This window comes from Podarcis bocagei (genome assembly GCF_964188305.1).
Source record: "Podarcis bocagei genome assembly, chromosome: 5".
NCBI lineage: Eukaryota > Metazoa > Chordata > Lepidosauria > Squamata > Lacertidae > Podarcis > Podarcis bocagei.
Genome location: NC_138129.1, coordinates 94247620 through 94266838, shown reverse-complemented (window position 1 = coordinate 94266838; position 19219 = coordinate 94247620). Strand labels below are relative to the sequence as shown.

Here is a 19219-nt window from a genome sequence, read left to right as displayed (position 1 = left end):
CCACCCGTGTCCCTGGACCTGGAAAGCACGGTGCAAAAAAGAACTCTGCATGAGCCCAGGCAGGGAAGGCTAGAGTATCTTGAAGTCTCACTCTTCACGAAGGAGAAATACTCTTGGTTAATCAAAGGAATAATAGCTCGCTGCCCAAGGATTAAAGGAACTATGCAATGATATGGTTGCTTGTGTTTGAGAGTTAACCACTCCTTCTCTACCAAGTTATGGAAAGCTTGACTCCTTCCCTCAAGCAAGTGCCTATTTCTGCTCTCTTGAGTTGCTTGTGCTTTTCCTGGAAAGAGAAGGAGACAGGAAAAGCATCAGGGGTGAGCCATTTCAAGCCTCTCCAGTCTCCCCTGACTGTCAGGTTAGCGGTAGGAAGGAGACTCTTGGATAAACAGTCAACTCCGTCTGCTTTATACATGAGCAGCTGCAATGTGTAGCTAACTTTTGGCATACGCTCCATCCACAAGGAGGCACGGCTAATATCTGCTCCCAGACAACTTGGACTTCCCTGCTCTCCCATTGTCATGTGAGACTTCGAACATCAGAACAGGGTTGAAGTGTGAAGTAGTCAAAAATACCGATCTATGATGGGTGAGGGGTTCTGTCTCTCTCTCCATCCTCCCTGCCCAGGGTAGTTAGGAAAATGTAGCTCTTACCCCAGTGCATCAGTTGCTATTTTGACTGCTGTATGGATTGTTCCTCTTGGCCCCTGTCCCAATTTCCTAGCAGTTCAAGAACGTTTTCCTGTTCCTCAAAGACAACCGGTATACCATTTCTCCAGCACATTCAAGAGCCATAGCTGTCAACTGTCCCTTATTTGGCGGGAAAGTCCCTTATCCCAGCACCGTGTCCTGCTGCTGTCCCTTACTGATTATGTCCCTTAAATTTCCCGGGTTTCAAAGGAAGCAGCTCCTCTCCCTCCCTCCCTGTCGGCCAGGGAGGAGGGAGGCTCCAACTGTGTTGCTTGGCTGCATTGCTCACCCAATAAGGAGTCTTAGAACGACTGGGGGGTGGAGCTTGCATGCCTTGTGCCGATCAAGTCGGCCGCGTTGCCTGGGGACTCGCCTTTGCTCAGCGCTTCCCAGCGGAGAGGTGACAGTGGTTTTCCTTGCTGCATCCCCTTTGCCGGGTTGCTGCGCTGTGGGAACCACCGCTTGAGGCTTCATTTGGCTGCTGGCTGGGCTTTCTGCCTTTGGTTCGGAGGGGCTCAGAAGTTGAACATACCTGTGCTGGGAAAATCCCTTATTTTCGAGGCTGCTGATCCCTTATTTTCAACTCTGTAAGTTGACAGCTATGTCAAGAGCCTCTTCTACCTACTGCTACTCAGTTGAAATCTCCTAGATGAGAAGCCAGCTGCGATCCGTTCAAGTCCATGTTAACACTGCATTGACTTGGGAAGCAATTGCAATCAGGAATTATAAAGCCTTGAACGGTGCAGGGACACAATATCTCAAGGACCCCTCACTTCAGATGAACCTCCCCAGACTCTGAGGACATCCTCAGAGACCCTTCTTCGTATGCCTCCTCCACAAGAGGCTCGGAAGGTGGCAATACAACAGCGGGGCCTTTTCTGTGGTGGCTCCCCGCTTGTGGAATAGGCCTAATATACATACTAAAGGACCCCTGACCATTAGGTCCAGTCATGGCCGACTCTGGGGTTGCGGCGCTCATCTCGCTTTATTGGCCGAGGGAGCTGGCGTACAGCTTCCGGGTCATGTGGCCAGCATGACTAAGCCACTTCTGGCGAACCAGAGCAGCGCACGGAAATGCCATTTACCTTCCCGCTGGAGCGGTACCTATTTATCTACTTGCACTGGCATGCTTTCAAACTGCTAGGTTGGCAGGAGCTGGGACCGAGCAACGGGAGCTCACCCCGTTGGGGAGATTCGAACCGCCAACCTTATGATCGGCAAGTTCTAGGCTCTGTGGTTTAACCCACAGCGCCACCCGCGTCCCTAATATACATACTATACTGTTTTAAATGTGTTTATAGGAGGGGTGGGGGTTATTGGATTGTTTTTAATTTTTTATGTATTTTTATGTTTTGAACTGCCCTGAGATCTACGGATGAAGGGCTGTGTATTATTATTATCATGGAATAGGACATCCCTATTTTCATTGGAGAAATGTTGGAGGGCGTGCAGTTATAAAATGATGGCTGCTGGGTCAGGATTCGTTCTGCAGTGGCAATCTATAGGAAATAACTCCTGTAACTCACAGAGATGCTTGCTTGCTTGCCTGCCCACACCTGCAGGCAGCCTTTGTCCCCCTTCTTTAAAATATAGTTGACAGTCTAGGGAGGCCCCTGGCTCTCACCTTTGCAAGCATATGTTTCTATGATTAAAAATAGATAGGGCACCTCTATGGGAACTTCAGCAAAGTCCATGGCCCTACAAGATTTGTTTTGGCAGCCCTACTTGGCTTAGAACTTTGCCTATGCCGTAAATTCAACTCAAAAAAAAAAAAAGGAGGCATAAATTTTCTATGCATTTTTCCTATTTCCACAGAGTTTCTTCTGATTGTTAAAGCAGAGAAAACCCGCAGCTGCTTCTAGACTTTAATAGCTATCCCCCCCCCCCACCACAACTCTGGAATTTCATGTGTTAGATTTAAGTCTGCTGCAAAAAGAACACACCTCTCTGAAAAAACATCAGGATTGTCAGTTCCCGAGAACAAAGACTTGGAGCGCAATTCAGCCCAAACTAAAGCCCTTTCCGTTTCCAGTGGGACTGATCTAAGCATTGTTTGATTTTGCCTCACTAAAATCACAGAGGACTTTGGTTGGACTGCAAGCCTTGCCCATTTACGCGTGAGACCTCCCTCCTAAATGGGTTGCCTTAATTGTTATACAAATTCTTTTTTTATTATTATTAAAACAATTCTTTATTACAAAACAATTTACATATAACATAGACAACAACAACAACACATAAACAAACATAGACACTAACAATGTATCATTAAGTTCCAATTCACCTAGCTGTACTTTTTACACCTATACGCACTTCATTATTATTATTTTTTCTGTTACTTATCACAAGAATTTTTACTTTTATGGTTTCCTTATACTTCAAGATTCAATCTAAATCTGTCAGGAGATTTGCATTATCATAATACTTTCTAGGGTATTCTTTAAATATTATCCAGTCTTTGTTGACTTTCTGGTTTGAGTTTCCTCTTATTCTCCCAGTCATTTTCGCGAGTTCTAAATATTCTATCATCTTCGCTTGCCAGTCAGTTTTTGTGGGGATTAAGTCTTCTTTCCAATTTTCTGGGTTCATGGCATTTGTAAACCGAAATATTAGTCAACGGAGACATTAAAAAACCGAGGTACCACTTTAAATGGATGGCTTTCACTCTCACTCAGCTATACAGCTGCAAATAAACCGTTTTGAACGTGTTTCAAACTGCAATATACAGTTGTGACCCTCGGTGGTGAAGGCAAGCTATGGAAAATCCAATGCATTTTTTCAAAACCATTAAAACAAACAAAAAAGCCATTTTCATAACATTTTTAACATGCCTGTAGATTCTACCTCAGGCCCATTCCTGACTGACAAAGAGTTCCAAAGCCAAGAAGAATGGAGACAAAAACTTATGGAATATGCAGAAATGGTGAAACTTACTGGAAAAATAAGAAATTGAGATAACAAACTTTTTATAAAACAATGGAAATGGTTTATTGAATATTTACAAATAAGCTGTAAACAGATAAGAACATTGGCAGGATTGTTGTAATAACCTGCAGTTTTGTAAGAGTATGTATTTAAAGGAGATGAATAAATGAGCAAATTAAGTTAATTTGGATATGCAGAAAATAAAAATAAAACAAATTTAAGGAACCACAGAAAGAGGGGGGAGGAAGTCAAGTTTTGAATTGCTAAAATGATTGTGAAATTATTGAAATGTATAAAATTGAAAATAATGAAAAGAAGAAGAAGAAGAAGAAGAAGAAGATGAAGATGAAGAAGAAGAAGAAGAAGAAGAAGAAGAAGAAGAAGAAGAAGAAGAAGAAGAAGAATTTTCAAAAAGACAAAGACTTCCAAAGTTAAGGGTCCTTTTGAAAGAGTGGCTTTTCATCTGTGACAGAGAGAGGGAGGGAGAAAAAAGAAAGAAAGAAAGGAAGGAAGGAAGGAAGGAAGGAAGGAAGGAAGGAAGGAAGGAAGGAAGGAAGACAGGGAAGAATAAGATCCATCAGATATGTTACTTTCCAGCCTCACAGTCCAGTTTTAAAGCAAACCCAGAAAATTACCATCAATAGCAACCTTGAGCAGAGAAACTAGAATTATTTTTATCCTTTCTTTTCTAAATTGCCGTATCTGTAGCTCAGGGCTTGTCCACACTTCCCCTTCCCCTGGGGAAAGCCGCTTTTTGCCGCTGAATCAGAGTAAATGTCCATTGGGTTTCCAGTGAACTGGCATTTTCTCAAATTCAGCAGTAACTAGCAGGTTTCCCGGGGGAAAACAGAAAACTTCTCGGCTGTGGTGGAGGAACCCTCTCCGGCACCTGGGGTGTGACACCGAGGGGCAGGGCAAACTGCCCGGTGATACATGTGCGACGTCTGTACAGACTGCGCATGTGCGGCATCCCATACAGTCGCCATGCGAGAGGCAGCCCATACAGACGCCGCGAGAGCAGCGCCCATACTGACTGTGTGTGCCCTCAGTCGCTCTACAGCTGGGGGGAGGCAGGGGCCACCTTGTCACCCCCAGAGTGGCACCCAGTACATACCAACCCCTCCGCCCCCCACTTCGTATTCTACTTTCTAGGCTGTGCTTTCTAGGCATGGGACAAGTGATGATGAGCCCTCAGTTGCCAGTAGAAGAGCCCTACTAGAACGGATCAAAGGCACACACAGTCCAGCATCTTTTTCTTCCAGCAGCCAATCAGATGCCTCTAGGAAGCCCCAAAGCAGGACCTGGGTACCACATCCTCTCTTCCCTCTTCTGATTCTCAGAAACTGGTATTTGGAGACACGGTGCTTCCAAGAGTGGAGGCATTGCAGCTGGTACCAATAGACAGCCTTATCCTCTCCTTAACACATATATGAGATTGTTCAAATACGGTACTAAATTAAATGCAAAATATTTGCAGTTATTAACAGCATCCCCATGAGGGTTCTTTATCTATGTCGCCACAACTGTTCCTATAGCCTATCGCCCTGATAAGCTATCTCTTGGGTCATGTGTGTTGCGATCAAGGCAAGATTAATTACCTGGACCCTGGCTTCAGTGAGGTTGACCCGGCGTGCAAGGTCTTCTCGTACAAAGGCATCCGGATAGTGTGTCCGCTCAAAAACTCTCTCCAGGGCCTGCAGCTGACTGCTGTTGAAGGTAGTTCGGTTCCTTCTCTGCTTTCTCTTCTTCTTCTCTTCAGAATTTAGCTGGTCACCTGGCAAAGCAGAGAGCAGAGAAGATGGTTATCCTGGAGGGGATTTTACAGGTCAAGAGGTCTGTCTTCATTGGGAGAAGAAGATTCATCATCCCTCTTAATTACTTCTATTTAAATACATTCACCTGTGGCTTGAATAGAGACAACAGCTCTTTATTTCTCTACAGCTTTCTTTATTTCTGGTATCTGAAGATGTGTGCATGCACACAAAAGCTCATACCAATAACTAACTTAGTTGGTCTCTAAGGTGCTACTGGAAGGAATTTTTTAATTATTATTTTATTTTATTTCGTCTACGGCAGACCAACACGGCTACCTACCTGTAACTTTCTCTACATTTGTTAAGTATCCTAGCATTGGGAAGGCAATTGCATATTGAATGGACACTGCAGCAATGGCATTAATAATAATAATAATTATAATAATATAATTATAATTATACCCTGCCCTCCCCAGCCAAGACCGGGCTCAGGGTGGCTAACAACCAATTATAAAAACAAGTTGATTAAAATACAATTTAAAAGATTAAGATACAACATTAAAACATTAGGGGGCAATCTCTTCATAGGAGGAGAAAGGAAAAAGAAAGAGGGGGAGGAAATCAAACTGATTCTAATCCAAAGGCCAGGTGGAACAACTCTGTCTTACAGGCCCTGTCTCAAGAGACAGAGCGTTCCACCAGGCCGGAGCCAGAGTTGAAAAGGCCCTGGCTCTGGTTGAGGCTAATCTAATTTCCTTAGGGCCCGGGACCTCTAGGGTGTTGCTATATATGGACCTTAAGGTCCTCTGTGGGGCGTACCAGGAGAGGCGGTCCCGTAGGTATGAGAGTCCTAGGCCTCTCCTATTACAGGCTGGACTTTTTGCATTGCCCTCTAACCTCACTGCTTTCAATGTTCTGCCCCCACAACCCTGTATAGCTATTTCTACCAACTTGGGGCAACACATGTATCTCATGAAGCAGGCTATTCTCCACCCAGCTGCAGGGGAAGCCTCTCGGGCACCTGGGGTGGCGCGAACCGCCCATGGCGCCCATAGGGAGAGCCCATCCCTATGGGCACCGCGCGCCCCATCCCATCCACTGTCCGCCCGCTGCCTCCCCCCCCCCCCAGCTGTAGGGCGGCTGAGGCCCCACGGCGCACCCCATCTCTATGGGAGTCACATTTCCCGTTCCTATGGGCATCCCTATTGGCCCAGCAGCGATCTGCCCGGGGGGGGTGTCAAACCCCCCCTCAGGAATGACACCCGAGGCGGCCCGCCCCCTCCACACACACCTTTCTCCGCTACTGTCTCCACCAAAGCTGACGTCATTAAAAAATGGTTAGACTTCAACCAGAAGTCTAACCATTGGTTAGACTTCAACCACGCTGCTCTGGAATGTGTCCAGAGGAGGACAACCAAAATGCTCAAAGGCCTGGAAATGATGCCTTATGAGGAACGGCTAAGGGAGCTGGGCATGTTTAGCCTGGAGAAGAGGAGGTTAAGGGGTGATATGATAGCCATGTTCAAATATATAAAAGGATGTCACATAGAGGAGGGAGAAAGGTTGTTTTCTGCTGCTCCAGAGAAGTGGACACGGAGCAATGGATCCAAACTACAAGAAAGAAGATTCCACCTAAACATTAGGAAGAACTTCCTGACAGTAAGAGCTGTTCGACAGTGGAATTTGCTGCCAAGGAGTGTGGTGGAGTCTCCTACTTTGGAGGTCTTTAAGCAGAGGCTGGACAACCATATGTCAGGAGTGCTCTGATGGTGTTTCCTGCTTGGCAGGGGGTTGGACTCGATGGCCCTTGTGGTCTCTTCCAACTCTATGATTCTATGTACTGCAGAACTTTTTGCTCTCTGCTTTTTGCATGTTCCCTGACTGCAGCCAAGCTGGTGCCAAACGTATTGCTCTGCTTTCCTTTGGACCACATCAGCCAGGCCAAGAGTCTTGTCATCTGGGCAGCCCAGGATCTCCATACATATTGGCAAAACCTATTGATGTTTTGCAACTTTCTGACTAGTTGCAGGACCTTAGCCAGACCTAGCAGAGTACACGCCGAATCCACGGAAGCAATTGGCGACTTGGCTGCAGACAGGATAGATGAAGCAGGAACCAGGAACTTGTAGTTAGGTGTTTATTATATACAGTGGACTATTTACAGGAACAGAACATGGATACAGTGGTGCCCCGCAAGACGAATGCCTCGCAAGACGGAAAACCCGCTAGACGAAAGGGTTTTCCATTTTGGAGGTGCTTCGCAAAACGAATTTCCTATGGGCTTGCTTCGCAAGATGAAAATGTCTTGCGAGTTCCTGCAGGGTTTTTTTCCTCCCCCCCTTTTTTTCCCAAGCCACTAAGCCGCTTATCAGCTGATCCTAAGCCGCTAAGCCGCCTAACAGCTGATCCGCTAAGCCGCTTATCAGTTGATCCGCTAAGCCGCTTATCAGCTGATCCGCTAAGCCGCTTATCAGCTGATCCGCTAAGCCCACTAATCCGCTAATAGCGCTAATCCGCTAAGCCGCTAATGGGCTTGCTTCACAAGACGAAAAAACCGCAAGACGAAGAGACTCGCGGAACGGATTATTTTTGTCTTGCGAGGCACCACTGTATTTAGCTTACTCTCCTATACACGACTCACAACTCCTACACTGACACAGAACTCTGAACACTGAACTCCAAACACTGAACTAACACATTCCAGTTAGTAGGCCATTAATTATCACTCCCTTGAGAGAGCTTGACCAATCAGGGAGCTGTCTCCATGCCTCTGTTATCACCAGGCAGACTAACTCCTTCACATGACCTTCTGGCTGTCTGCCAAACCTTAATTGACTCTGTGTGAGTAGCTGCATATACACAGTTTCCCAACAATACATACTGCCCAGGCTTGTGCCCCAGGGAGGTCACTTCAGTGCTGATAGCCCATTGGTTTGACATCACCCTTGGAGGTGCACTCCATTGTCTTTTGAGATAGATGGATGCCAACAACTCAACAGGCCAGTAATGCAGCCTAAGATTTGGCTGATTTTTCACGTCATTGTGTCAGCTTGAACCTTCTGTGGGCATGCAAAGGGCCGGGAGGCCAGCTGGCTAGCCCCGGCTGGGCCATCTCCTTCCAGCGGCCCTGTGCAAAGACCATCACCTCTGCTCCGACATAAATCAGCGACCCGGGCTTACTCAGCCAGGGCACACTATCAGCAGATCAAACTGCGCACACAGAATGGGCGTGAGGCTTGGGGAAGGATACTACAACTACAGATTTATTAATCATAAATCAGGACAAATAAACATGTCATCTCTCTGTCATGTTGTCTCAGAGAGAACAGCTAAAGCAAAAGCTATACACACAACAGAAGTTCCCAGCATACTGTGCTGGAATGTAAACAGACATGTGACACGTAACAATCCCATGTCTGTTCCTTAAGGTGGAACGGAATTCTCAACACCTTCCTCTCCACTCTGCTCCTTTTCCCTCTGTCCATTCTCTCTCCCATGGCTAATTTCTCACCCATGACTGCATTGTAGATTTGCCCATAGAAGTCATGAGGAATGCACTGAAAGCCAGATTTTATACTCTGAGCAACATCATTGCTATTTTCTTGGATACTCATGCTTTGTGTACTGTAGTCTGACATAAGGAACCAGGAACATTTATGACAGGGGAGAATGCCTAGAGAGGGCAAGAATTAAGACACAAAAAGGTAGTGGTAAATATATATATGTGGCGCTTATTTAAGCAAGTGCCTTTGCTTCCCCACCTCCCATAGTTAATTTCTTATTCTGTTGAGATGCAGGTGGCGCTGTGGTCTAAACCACAGAGCCTAGGGCTTGCCGATTGGAAGGTCGGCTGTTCGAATCCCCGCGACGGGGTGAGCTCCCGTTGCTCGATCCCAGCTCCTGCCAACATAGCAGTTCAAAAGCACGCCAAAACGTGCAAGTAGATAAATAGGTACCACTCCGGCGGGAAGGTAAACGGCGTTTCTGTGCGCTGCTCTGGTTTTGCCAGAAGCAGGTTAGTCATGCTGGCCACATGACCCGGAAGCTGTCTGCGGATAAACGCCAGTGTGGCGATCACACAGGGTCTCCTGACGTTTCACCGTCTATTGATCCCTGTGCCACCACTTTATTTCTCGCTGCCACCACCCAGGCCCTACCTGGTACAATACTAAGTCCAGTCAGGGTTAAATTAGAACATAAACTTCTGTTTATTTATTGCAGTTTAGCAAGCATGTGGTTTCATAAACGGTATTGGTCAATTACAATCATGGGGTGCCTATCCAGACCTATAACTTCCACTACCTGCTCTCACTCACTAAACCACCTCTCAGATATTTACTTGTCTTCCTAGTTCCTAACTGTTCCTGACTCAGCTTATTTCGCTACACTAACTCAACCTACCCACAGCCTCTATCCCAATTCACTCCCACTCCAACCAACCACCCAACACCCAACGAACTCTTCCCTTTGCCCCTCCCAGAGCTGGTTTTATAGTCCCTCTGACTCCACCCCTCTGGGTTCTGATTGGGTAACTTGTTTAACTATTTCACCTCCAGCCCTCTCATATGTTAACGTCACAGCCGGCTCCCTTGGCCTGTAAAGCGAGATGAGTGCCACAATCCCAGAGTCATTTGCAACTGGACCTAACGGTCAGGGGTCCTTTACTTTACCTTTGAAAGAAAAAAAAGGCTCTCTGATACAGAAACCAGCTGATCTCAGTGGGAAAGCAGAATCCCATTGCTCATTCATTCTTCTGTTTGTCAGTCAACTGAGAGCAGATATCAAAGCACGTCGTTGTGGGTTATCAGTCTCAAATAGCATTTCCTGGCTCGTAGCTATACTGTACATCTTGCTGTAACACCTGGGAATTTTGGTGCATGCAACATGTGAAATAGTCTTATATAAATGTAACTGGTTCTTTCTTGTTCAGTACTGTGTACTCAGACTGGCAGTGACTTTCCTTCCCAGTCTTATCATGCAAGATTCTTTACCTGGAAAATATGGGTTCAACCCAAGGCTTTTGACTTGGAAAGTTTCCTAACCAATGCAAATACAGTGGTACCTCTGGTTAAGAACTTAATTCGTTCCAGAGGTCCGTTCTTAACCTGAAACTGTTCTTAACCTGAGATACCACTTTAGCTAGTGGGGCCTCCTGCTGCTGCCGCGCGATTTCTGTTCTCATCCTGAAGCGAAGTTCTTAACCCGAGGTATTATTTCTTGGTTAGCGGAGTCTGTAACCTGAAGCGTCTGTAACCTGAGGTACCACTGTACTAGATTCAGAGGAAGAATTTTCTTCAGGACCAAAGCAGAGGAGGAAGGGGTTAAATTTATTCTCCATGCCTGTTCTCATCCTGCCATCAGCCACCCAGCCCAGATTCTGCCACTGATGAAATTTGCAGTTTTAAAAAACGAAACAAGAAAAAACACCTGCATGTTAAATGCAAAAATGCAGATTTGGTGTCATGTCTAGTTTGGTCTTGAATCATACTCTGTAAGTCTCAGGTTGTCTTTTGCTGAATTGAGTTTTCAAATTCTTCCTAAGAGGAAGACAGCAGAGGGATGAAAATAAATTTAAAAAACACAGAGAATGCTTGCCTTGGAAGAGTTGCCCAAATTCTCCAGCTGTTAATAAGCTTTGTTTAAAAAAAAAATTAAATCAACTGCAGCTTCTGGGGAAAGTATCATGTTAAAAAGGCACAGATCCCTGAACTGATCAAAGCCTTATGCGACTGAAAGAAATTACTAAGAAGCAAAATATAGTCAATTGGCCCCACATTTGCTAGCAGAGAGGTGTCTCATCTATTAGGCAAATGGGACATTTGTCCTTGGCATCCGTTTCATACCCGCAAGTCAAATCCAAGTTTCAAACTGCAGTGACATGTTCTGCAAGCTGCTAAATAAAATACGAAAATTATACAGTTCATGCAAGTGTTTAGTCTTTTAATCTAATAAAACTACCACAGTTGATTTTTCCAGACATTTTTTTTTTACTTTCATCATCAACATTGCTGGAGTGAATGGAAGTGTTTGAAAATCGTTTGGGTGGCATTCCTTTCCTTTCCTGTTAGAATTTTTCACATGGATACTCTCTCTGGGAGGGGAATAGCTCTAAGGGAGAAAGTTTGACTAAGAAGGCAAGCAACTAGGCACATTATGTAAGCCAGCTGCTTGTTTCCCTGTACATCGGACACTGGGACACGGGTGGCGCTGTGGGTTAAACCACAGAGCCTAGGACTTGCCAATCAGAAGGTCGGCGGTTCGAATCCCCGCGACGGGGTGAGCTCCTGTTGCTCTGTCCCAGCTCCTGCCAACCTAGCAGTTTGGAAGCACATCAAGGTGCAAGTAGATAAATAGGTACCACTCTGGCGGGAAGGTAAACGGTGTTTCCGTGCGCTGCTCTGGTTCGCCTGAAGTGGCTTGGTCATGCTGGCCACATGACCCGGAAGCTGTACGCCGGCTCCCTCAGCCAATAAAGCGAGATGAGCGCCGCAACCCATCTCCACGACTGGACCTAATGGTCAGTACCTTTACCTTACATCTGACACTGCCTATGCCGCTCAGCTCCACTGTAGAGTAAACCCACTCAGCTAGAATAATTGGAAGAAATATATGACCTATTTGAAGAGCAACTGTAATCAACCAATTGCACTAGTAGGACTACAAGAAGTTTTGTAAGGAGAAATATATGAAATATTGCAAGGTAAAGAAAGAATAGAGATATTAGTTATGAGACTTAAAGGTAATAGTGAAAGTAAGAAATGTATATTAAGTGAATAGTTTGGAAAATTTTCAGATGTGATTGATGGAAGTCAAAAAATTGTATAAGATGTAACAGTATGTTTAACTATTGTTGAAAGTGATATGTTAAAAAAATAATGAAAAATTATATTTAAAAAAAGAATAATTTCATTGAAATGGTGGCTTTCACATTCTAAGGGACTTGAATCCGACCACCACACAATGTTATCACTTCCCAAGACATGCCAACAAACCTTTGATAGATCTTCACACATTTATTTGCGGTTTTCTTAAACTTTGATTGGATTTTATTTTATTTTGAAAATGATCATTTCAAAATTTGACTTTATCAGGTAGGGCAGAGTGTGACTTGTGAGATGGGAGGAAAAATACAGAAAATGGTTGAGAATATTGGAACACTTCCAGCTAGGTGTAACAGAACCTTTTGACGTTGCTAAGACTGGCGTGTCACCATACCAGCAAAGAGGGTAATAAAGATTATCCCAGGAAAAATTTTACAGGTATCCGGAAGTTGGGGAGTGATGCAGCAGTTCAAGGACTTATTTACTGATGAATCTAACTTCCAAATCAAGGGTGGGAAAACTTCATTTCTGAACTACAGGTCCCATCATCTCTGGCCATTGGCCATGCCTGCTGGGGCTGATGGGAGTTGTAGTTCAACAGCATTGAGAAGGCCAAAGGCTCCCCAAAAACAGGCTTTGCTGGAACCTCAGGTTTCCTCTGGTGTTGCTATTTGTGGACCCCTCTGTTGATTTGTGTGGGACGTGGGTGGCGCTGTGGGTTAAACCACAGAGCCTAGGACTTGCCGATCAGAAGGTCAGCAGTTCGAATCCCGCGACGGGGTAAGCGCCCGTTGCTCAGTCCCTACTCCTGCCAATCTAGCAGTTCGAAAGCACGTCAGAGAGCAAGTAGATAAATAGGTACCGCTCTGGCGGGAAGGTAAACGGCGTTTCCGTGCGCTGCTCTGGTTCGCCAGAAGCGGCTTAGTCATGCTGGCCACATGACCCGGAAGCTCGGCCAATAAAGCGAGATGAGCGCCGCAACCACAGAGTCGGCCACGACTGGACCTAATGGTTTTGTCAGAAGCACTGACATTCACTTTTCTTGCTGTCAATTTAGGATATTTTTTCACGGATTAGGAACAGTGCTCTGTTTGCTCTGAAAAAAATCTCGAGTACACTTTTTCACAAGATTAACTCTTTTAAAAGTTCTGTAAGAAAAAGGGAGGCGGAGATGGATGCATCTTTCAAAATGGCATGAATGTTGGGGGAGCAGTGGATAGTTTGCTTTTTGTAGATACAGATGTTGCTCTTTCCCAATTTATGGAATACAGTGGTACCTCAGGTTACAAACGCTTTGGGTTACAAACACTTCGGGTTACAAACTCCGCTAACCCAGAAGTAGTTCCTTGGGTTGAGAACTTTGCCCCAGGATGAGAATGGAAATTGCGTGCCAGCAGTTCAGCAGCAGCAAGAGGCCCCATTAGCAAAAGCGTGCCTCAGGTTAAGAACAGTTTCGGGTTAAGAACGGACCTCCAGAACAAATTAAGTTTGTAACCCAAACTTAACATTTCTGTATGCAGAGATGGCTAAACTTATCGCAAAAATAAGAAATCAAGATAACAAACTTTTTATAAAACAATGGAAATGGTTCATGGAATATTTACAGATAAGAACATTGGCAGGATTATTGTAATAACCTGTGGTTTTATAAGCGTATGTATTTAAAGTAGATGAATAAATGGTCAAATTAAGTCAACTTGGATATGAAGAAAACATTAAAAATAAATTGAAGGAACCGCAGAAAGAGGGGGAAGGAAGTCGAGCTTTGAAATGTTAAAATGATTGTAAAATATTGAAATGTATAAAACTGAAAATCATAAATAAAATATAAAAAGGACATTGCTCTTTCCCTGTAAAATCGCCTGCCCCCCAGCAGACATTACAAAATGAATGTGCTTCCTTTGCCCCAGGAAATGAAAAAAAAGACTCTGTAACTACTAGAAACGGCTGGCTATAAACCTAGTTGTTCTTTGTGTGTTCCTTGATCATTATAATGCAGTTTCCCTCTTTTGCAAAATCTTGCATGCTTTATTCAGGTTGCAACAAAGTCATTTGTATCATTTAGGCTGATATCAATCTATTTAGTATCTCTGCTTTTTCTAAACTCAACATCAACTTTTTTGATAGCCATATTGATTCGTCCCCCAGATTTTTTCGCCTCCGAGTAATGGGTTATGTCTTTAGCACTTGGATTTTTTGTTAAAATTCTCAATTACCGTAAGTGGAAAAAGGCGAGTGGTAATCTACCTGAAGTCGACATTTTGTCTCTTTGTGTTCTGTCCATTTCTATCGATGTCACGCCATTAAAATCTCCCATAATTACTATATTTTCGTCCACATTATCCCATAATCTCTCTTCCAATTTTCTTTTAAAAATCATCTTTTTTACTATTCAGAGCATATACGTATTCCCACCACTATGATTTTCCCTTCTTTTGTTTGTATTTCTACTCCAAGTACTCTACCTTCATCATCTTGGAATAACATTTGAGATTTCAACACTGTATTTACATAGATGACCACTCCCCTCTTTCTTTCCGGTCCAGATGCTATATATTCCTGTCCTAGTCTCGTATTTTTTAACACCCTTACATGTGTTTTGGATATATGTGTTTCTTGTATACATATGACATCCCATTTTTTCTTCTTTAATATAAATTCTAACTTAGGCTGATTTGGGCAAATGAGGTTTGGTTCACAGGCAGTGATAGACGGACAGATGGAGAGACTAGCGAGTGCATGGAACATGCCACCATGGGCGTCTAAGGGCTGTTCACAAAGCCCCACTGTGGCATCCCATATGCTCACTACAGCTGCCTACCTCTGCTGGCCCATCACTCTGCACCAGATGATCCACATGGCTGATCCCACATCACAGGACTGAACACGGTGCCCCTGCTTCCAGAAGGATGCCCTTGATTTATTGGCTGTTTTAACGCTAGGGCAAGCTGCTGTGACAGAGATATGATAAAAGCAGCAATATGAGAGTGGAGTGGGGATGAACTGAGAGGAATCTGGCAGTTGGTCACGGTCAAAGTCCAGATGTGCAACGCTGTGCCTGAAAAGATTCACTCACAAACTACAGAAAGATCTGTTAAATTCCTTCACCCAGCGAGTTTCCTCCCATAGCTTCCTCCTTTGCGGCAATTGTTGTGGTCGTCACAATTTTCCATGGGGCAGCATCCCATTCCTATTAAAGCCGTTATAAAACCTGAAGTATAGAGCATATAAAGAATTCTGGGGAATACTGCACACATGATTTTACAATCTGCAAGATGCGCGCAAATAAATTATGACATTCTGGGAACACGGTGACCTCATAACCCAGAAGGAAATCTCTGTAGAAAAGCAAGGCTTAAGATGCAGCATGGAAGCAAAGTCGAGGGACACATAATGCTAATCAAGCTTCGGCTGAGGGGTGGGGGTGGGGGGCAACCACGTCAAGTCATAATTTCAGATCATAATGGGTGGAAATGATTAATTGCCAAGCAAAATTATCCAGCTGAGCTGCCAACTTTTTTCTGGCAGGGCTCCTGTGCTTTTAATAGCTACAAGATTGACAGTAACTTGAACAGGTCCCTATATTCAGGTTTTGGTAATATGTACATTTATTTAATCAATCAGTTAACTGATTATTTAGTTAAAAGGCTTAAAAACCTTAAGATGAGAGCCCTGTCTTGTATATAGATTTTCTATCCAGTCATCCTATGACAGGTACTACCAGATTTTGCGGCTAAACCTGACAGGCGCATGACTAAATTAATCCATGGAAACCAAAATGCTTGTTTACAAAGCTATTGTACTACCAACCTTACTATATGCTTGTGAAACATGGACCACTTATAAACGCCATCTCCAACTCCTCGAAAGATTCCATCAACGGTGTCTCCAAAAAATTTTACACATCACTTGGGAAGACAGGCAAACTAATATCAGTGTACTGGAAGAAGCAAAGATCACCAGTGTTGTAGCAATGATTCTTCAACATCAACTTCGTTGGACTGGTCATGTTGTGTGGATGTCTGATTATCGTCTTCCAAAGCAACTACTCTACCCCCAACTTAAAAATGGAAAGCGTAATGCTGGTGGTCAACAAAAGAGGTTTAAAGACTGTCCCAAGGCAAATCTAAAAAATGTAGTATAAACACTGACAACTGGGAAACACTGGCCTGCGAGTGCTCCAATTGAAGAACAGCCTTTACCAAAGGAGTCATGGGCTTTGAAGACACTCGAACTCAGGACGCAAGGGAGAAACGTGCTAAGAGGAAGGCACGTTTGGCAAATCCCCACCGTGATCAACTCCTGCCTGGAAACCAATGTCCCCACTGTGGAAGGATGTGTGGATACAGAATTGGCCTCCACAGTCACTTACGGACTCCCAGTTAAGACTGTGTTCATAGAAGACAATCTTACTTGGCTATGAGGGATCGTCAAAGAAGAAGAAATGCCTTTAGTCATTTCATCCTAGATCTGCTTTTGGGATGTTCCCTTATTGCTTAGACCTGGGTTAACTGTAGCTGGAATTTCATTTTGACTTGTTTTGTAGGAACCACCAGGGACTTGCATGTGTCATACAGAAAGCAGTCTTTGGGATGCCATTGCCAGCTGGATTCGCAGATAAACACAAAAACAAAATCTCATTTTAATAAAGATTCCATCTGTATGTCATTCAAATGCTCAGTTCACAAACGCAAGAATGTTTGGCTACAGATCACCTTCCTTGCCAACTCTGCAAATAGCCAGGAAGAGAGCAGCAATGCTGTAATTCACCAGCGCTGATTGGGTGTTACAGGGTAATGAAAGACATAAATACGAGCTGGAGCAAAGGGTCAGGCCACCAAAGGCAACACTCTTATTATATAAAAGAACAGAAATGAATCTTATTTGCTTAAATGAGGCAGGTTCCCAAGATAATACCAAGATCTTGTTGGAACCGTAAGCGGATTTTCATTTAGAAAGTGAGCTCTGAACCACTAATATGCTTTATGGGTCCCTTTGGCAAAATCTGTCTTGACTAGGACTCAAGAAATGAAGGCACGAGATCCAATAACAACACAACCTGAGACTGCTTATAGCATTCCAGGCTCCATTAGTCTTTCAATGCAGACAAGCAGCTCAACACATTCCACGGATGAAGAATAAAGACTCTTTCATCTCGTGCTGGTATGGTGGATCTCTATGGTTTCTTTGAAATTAGAGCGTTCAGGGCAAAATCCTATTTGTTGCTTTCCTGCAGCTTAATGGCCTTGCCATTTTCAGATAAATAGTTCTGAGACTAGATGGAGACCGTTCTGCTTCTTGGCCCTTGGCTGCCAAGGTCTCCTGTTCCCCCCTCCCACATCTGCAATCTGGAGTCAAGGACACTTGGAAATCGTTTGACTAGTCCCAAAATAGCTCTCTGAAGTTTGAAGGGTGACTGAGCTATGCAGAGATTATTAGCCTGGTGTCAATGGGTAGGATCAGTGCTTTTTTTTCTGGGGGGACGCAGGGGTACGCAAACCCCTAAACATTTTGTGAATCTTTGTACAGTCGTACCTTGAATCCCAAACGCCCTGGAACTCGGACGTTTTGGCTCCCGAACGCCGCAAACCAGGAAGTGATTGTTCTGGTTTGCAAACGTTCTTTTGGAACCTGAACGTCCGACGGGGTTTCCACAGCCTCTGATTGGCTGCAGGAGCTTCCTGCAGCCAATCAGAAGCTGCGATTTGGTTTCCAAACGTTTTGGAAGTCAAACGGATTTCCAGAACGGATTCCGTTTTACTTCCAAGGTACGACTGTACTTTTGTCAATTTGCTATATTTATTTTCCCCGATCTGAACCATAAAATTGTGGTTTTCTTGAGTCAAAATGAGAGTACCCCTAAACATTTTTTTAAGGAAAAAAAGCACTGGATATGACTACGCCTAAGGCTGCAATCTTACACACATTTCAGTACACTAACTCAGACATAATAAGCCCCACGGAACTGGACGGGCTTCCTTCTGAACAAAATCAATTGGCTTTATCAGTTGGCACTTGGAAGGGAGGGAAACTTCTAGCATAATTGTGTCATGACCTGGACCAGGGTTCAAATCCCCACTTGACCCTGAAGCTCATTGGGTGACCTTGGGCTAGTCCCTCGCTCTCATCTTAACCTACCTCACAGGGTGGTTGTGGGGATTAAGAGAGGAGGGGGTAGGACCATGTAAACCACCTTGAGCACCGTGGAGAAAAATGAAGGGAAATAAATGCAATCAATCAATCAATCACATTGAGGAGAGGCGAAAGTCACATGGCAGTTGGTAAAGGGATTATTCAGAGACCTCAATATTGATCGAATACTGAGTGAATTTGGAAAGTGTAAATTCCAGAAAGAAATAAAAAATACGTAGATATGAAAATTAATCATGTCAGCTAGTGGCGAAAGCCAAGCCAAACCTGAACATGAAGCCCTCCACAGATATGAAAGCCGTTTTTTCTCTCAGAGGCAGGAATTAATGACAGTCCAAGGTCAAGACCACAACTAATCCTGGATGATTTGAGTCAAATGTTAAGGTTGCCCCCTGCCACCACTGCCACTGCCAACACACCAAATAGTGGTTGGTCCAGTGGTTGTAGACTGAGCAGATCAATTGGCAAGTGAGGCTATCAGAATATACCACAACCATTGGTTTATTGATGTGTGTGCCAGCAAGTAAGTTCCCCAAAACCATGTGCACGCTAATTTTGGGGAAGGCAGGCTGGGGCTGCCATGTGGAGTGCATCAGCTCATTCCCACAGAGCCATGGCATTGTTTGGGTTCCCATCAACACATATGCTTCCACTTACTCAAGTGTCAAAAATGGCGCTGAAAAGGGGCGGGGCAGAATGGGGCAGGGGCAGAACGGGAAAATCCCCGCTTATGCACGTCCTTTACTGGAAGTCCAGGGTAAGTGGTTTCCACAGGGGAGCCGCAGAAAGAATGTGGTCGGTCGAGGGAGCTGTGGACTCGGAAAAGTTGGAAACCACTGGGAGAGAGCACAGCAACTGCTGTGTCCAAGTAACATGG

The 19219-nt window shown here is 44.5% G+C and overlaps 1 protein-coding gene across 4 annotated transcripts in view; it reads right to left on the bottom strand.

Moving 5' to 3' along the window:
• Positions 1–19219, bottom strand: part of PRRX1 (paired related homeobox 1) — an 82029-nt gene that overhangs the window by 18131 nt on the left and 44679 nt on the right. For all 4 annotated transcript variants that reach the window (XM_081194529.1, XM_081194527.1, XM_081194528.1 and 1 more), the window contains exon 2: positions 5216–5391. In XM_081194529.1, coding sequence (XP_081050655.1) covers positions 5216–5391 — 176 coding nt within the window. The remainder of the gene's footprint in view (positions 1–5215; positions 5392–19219) is intronic.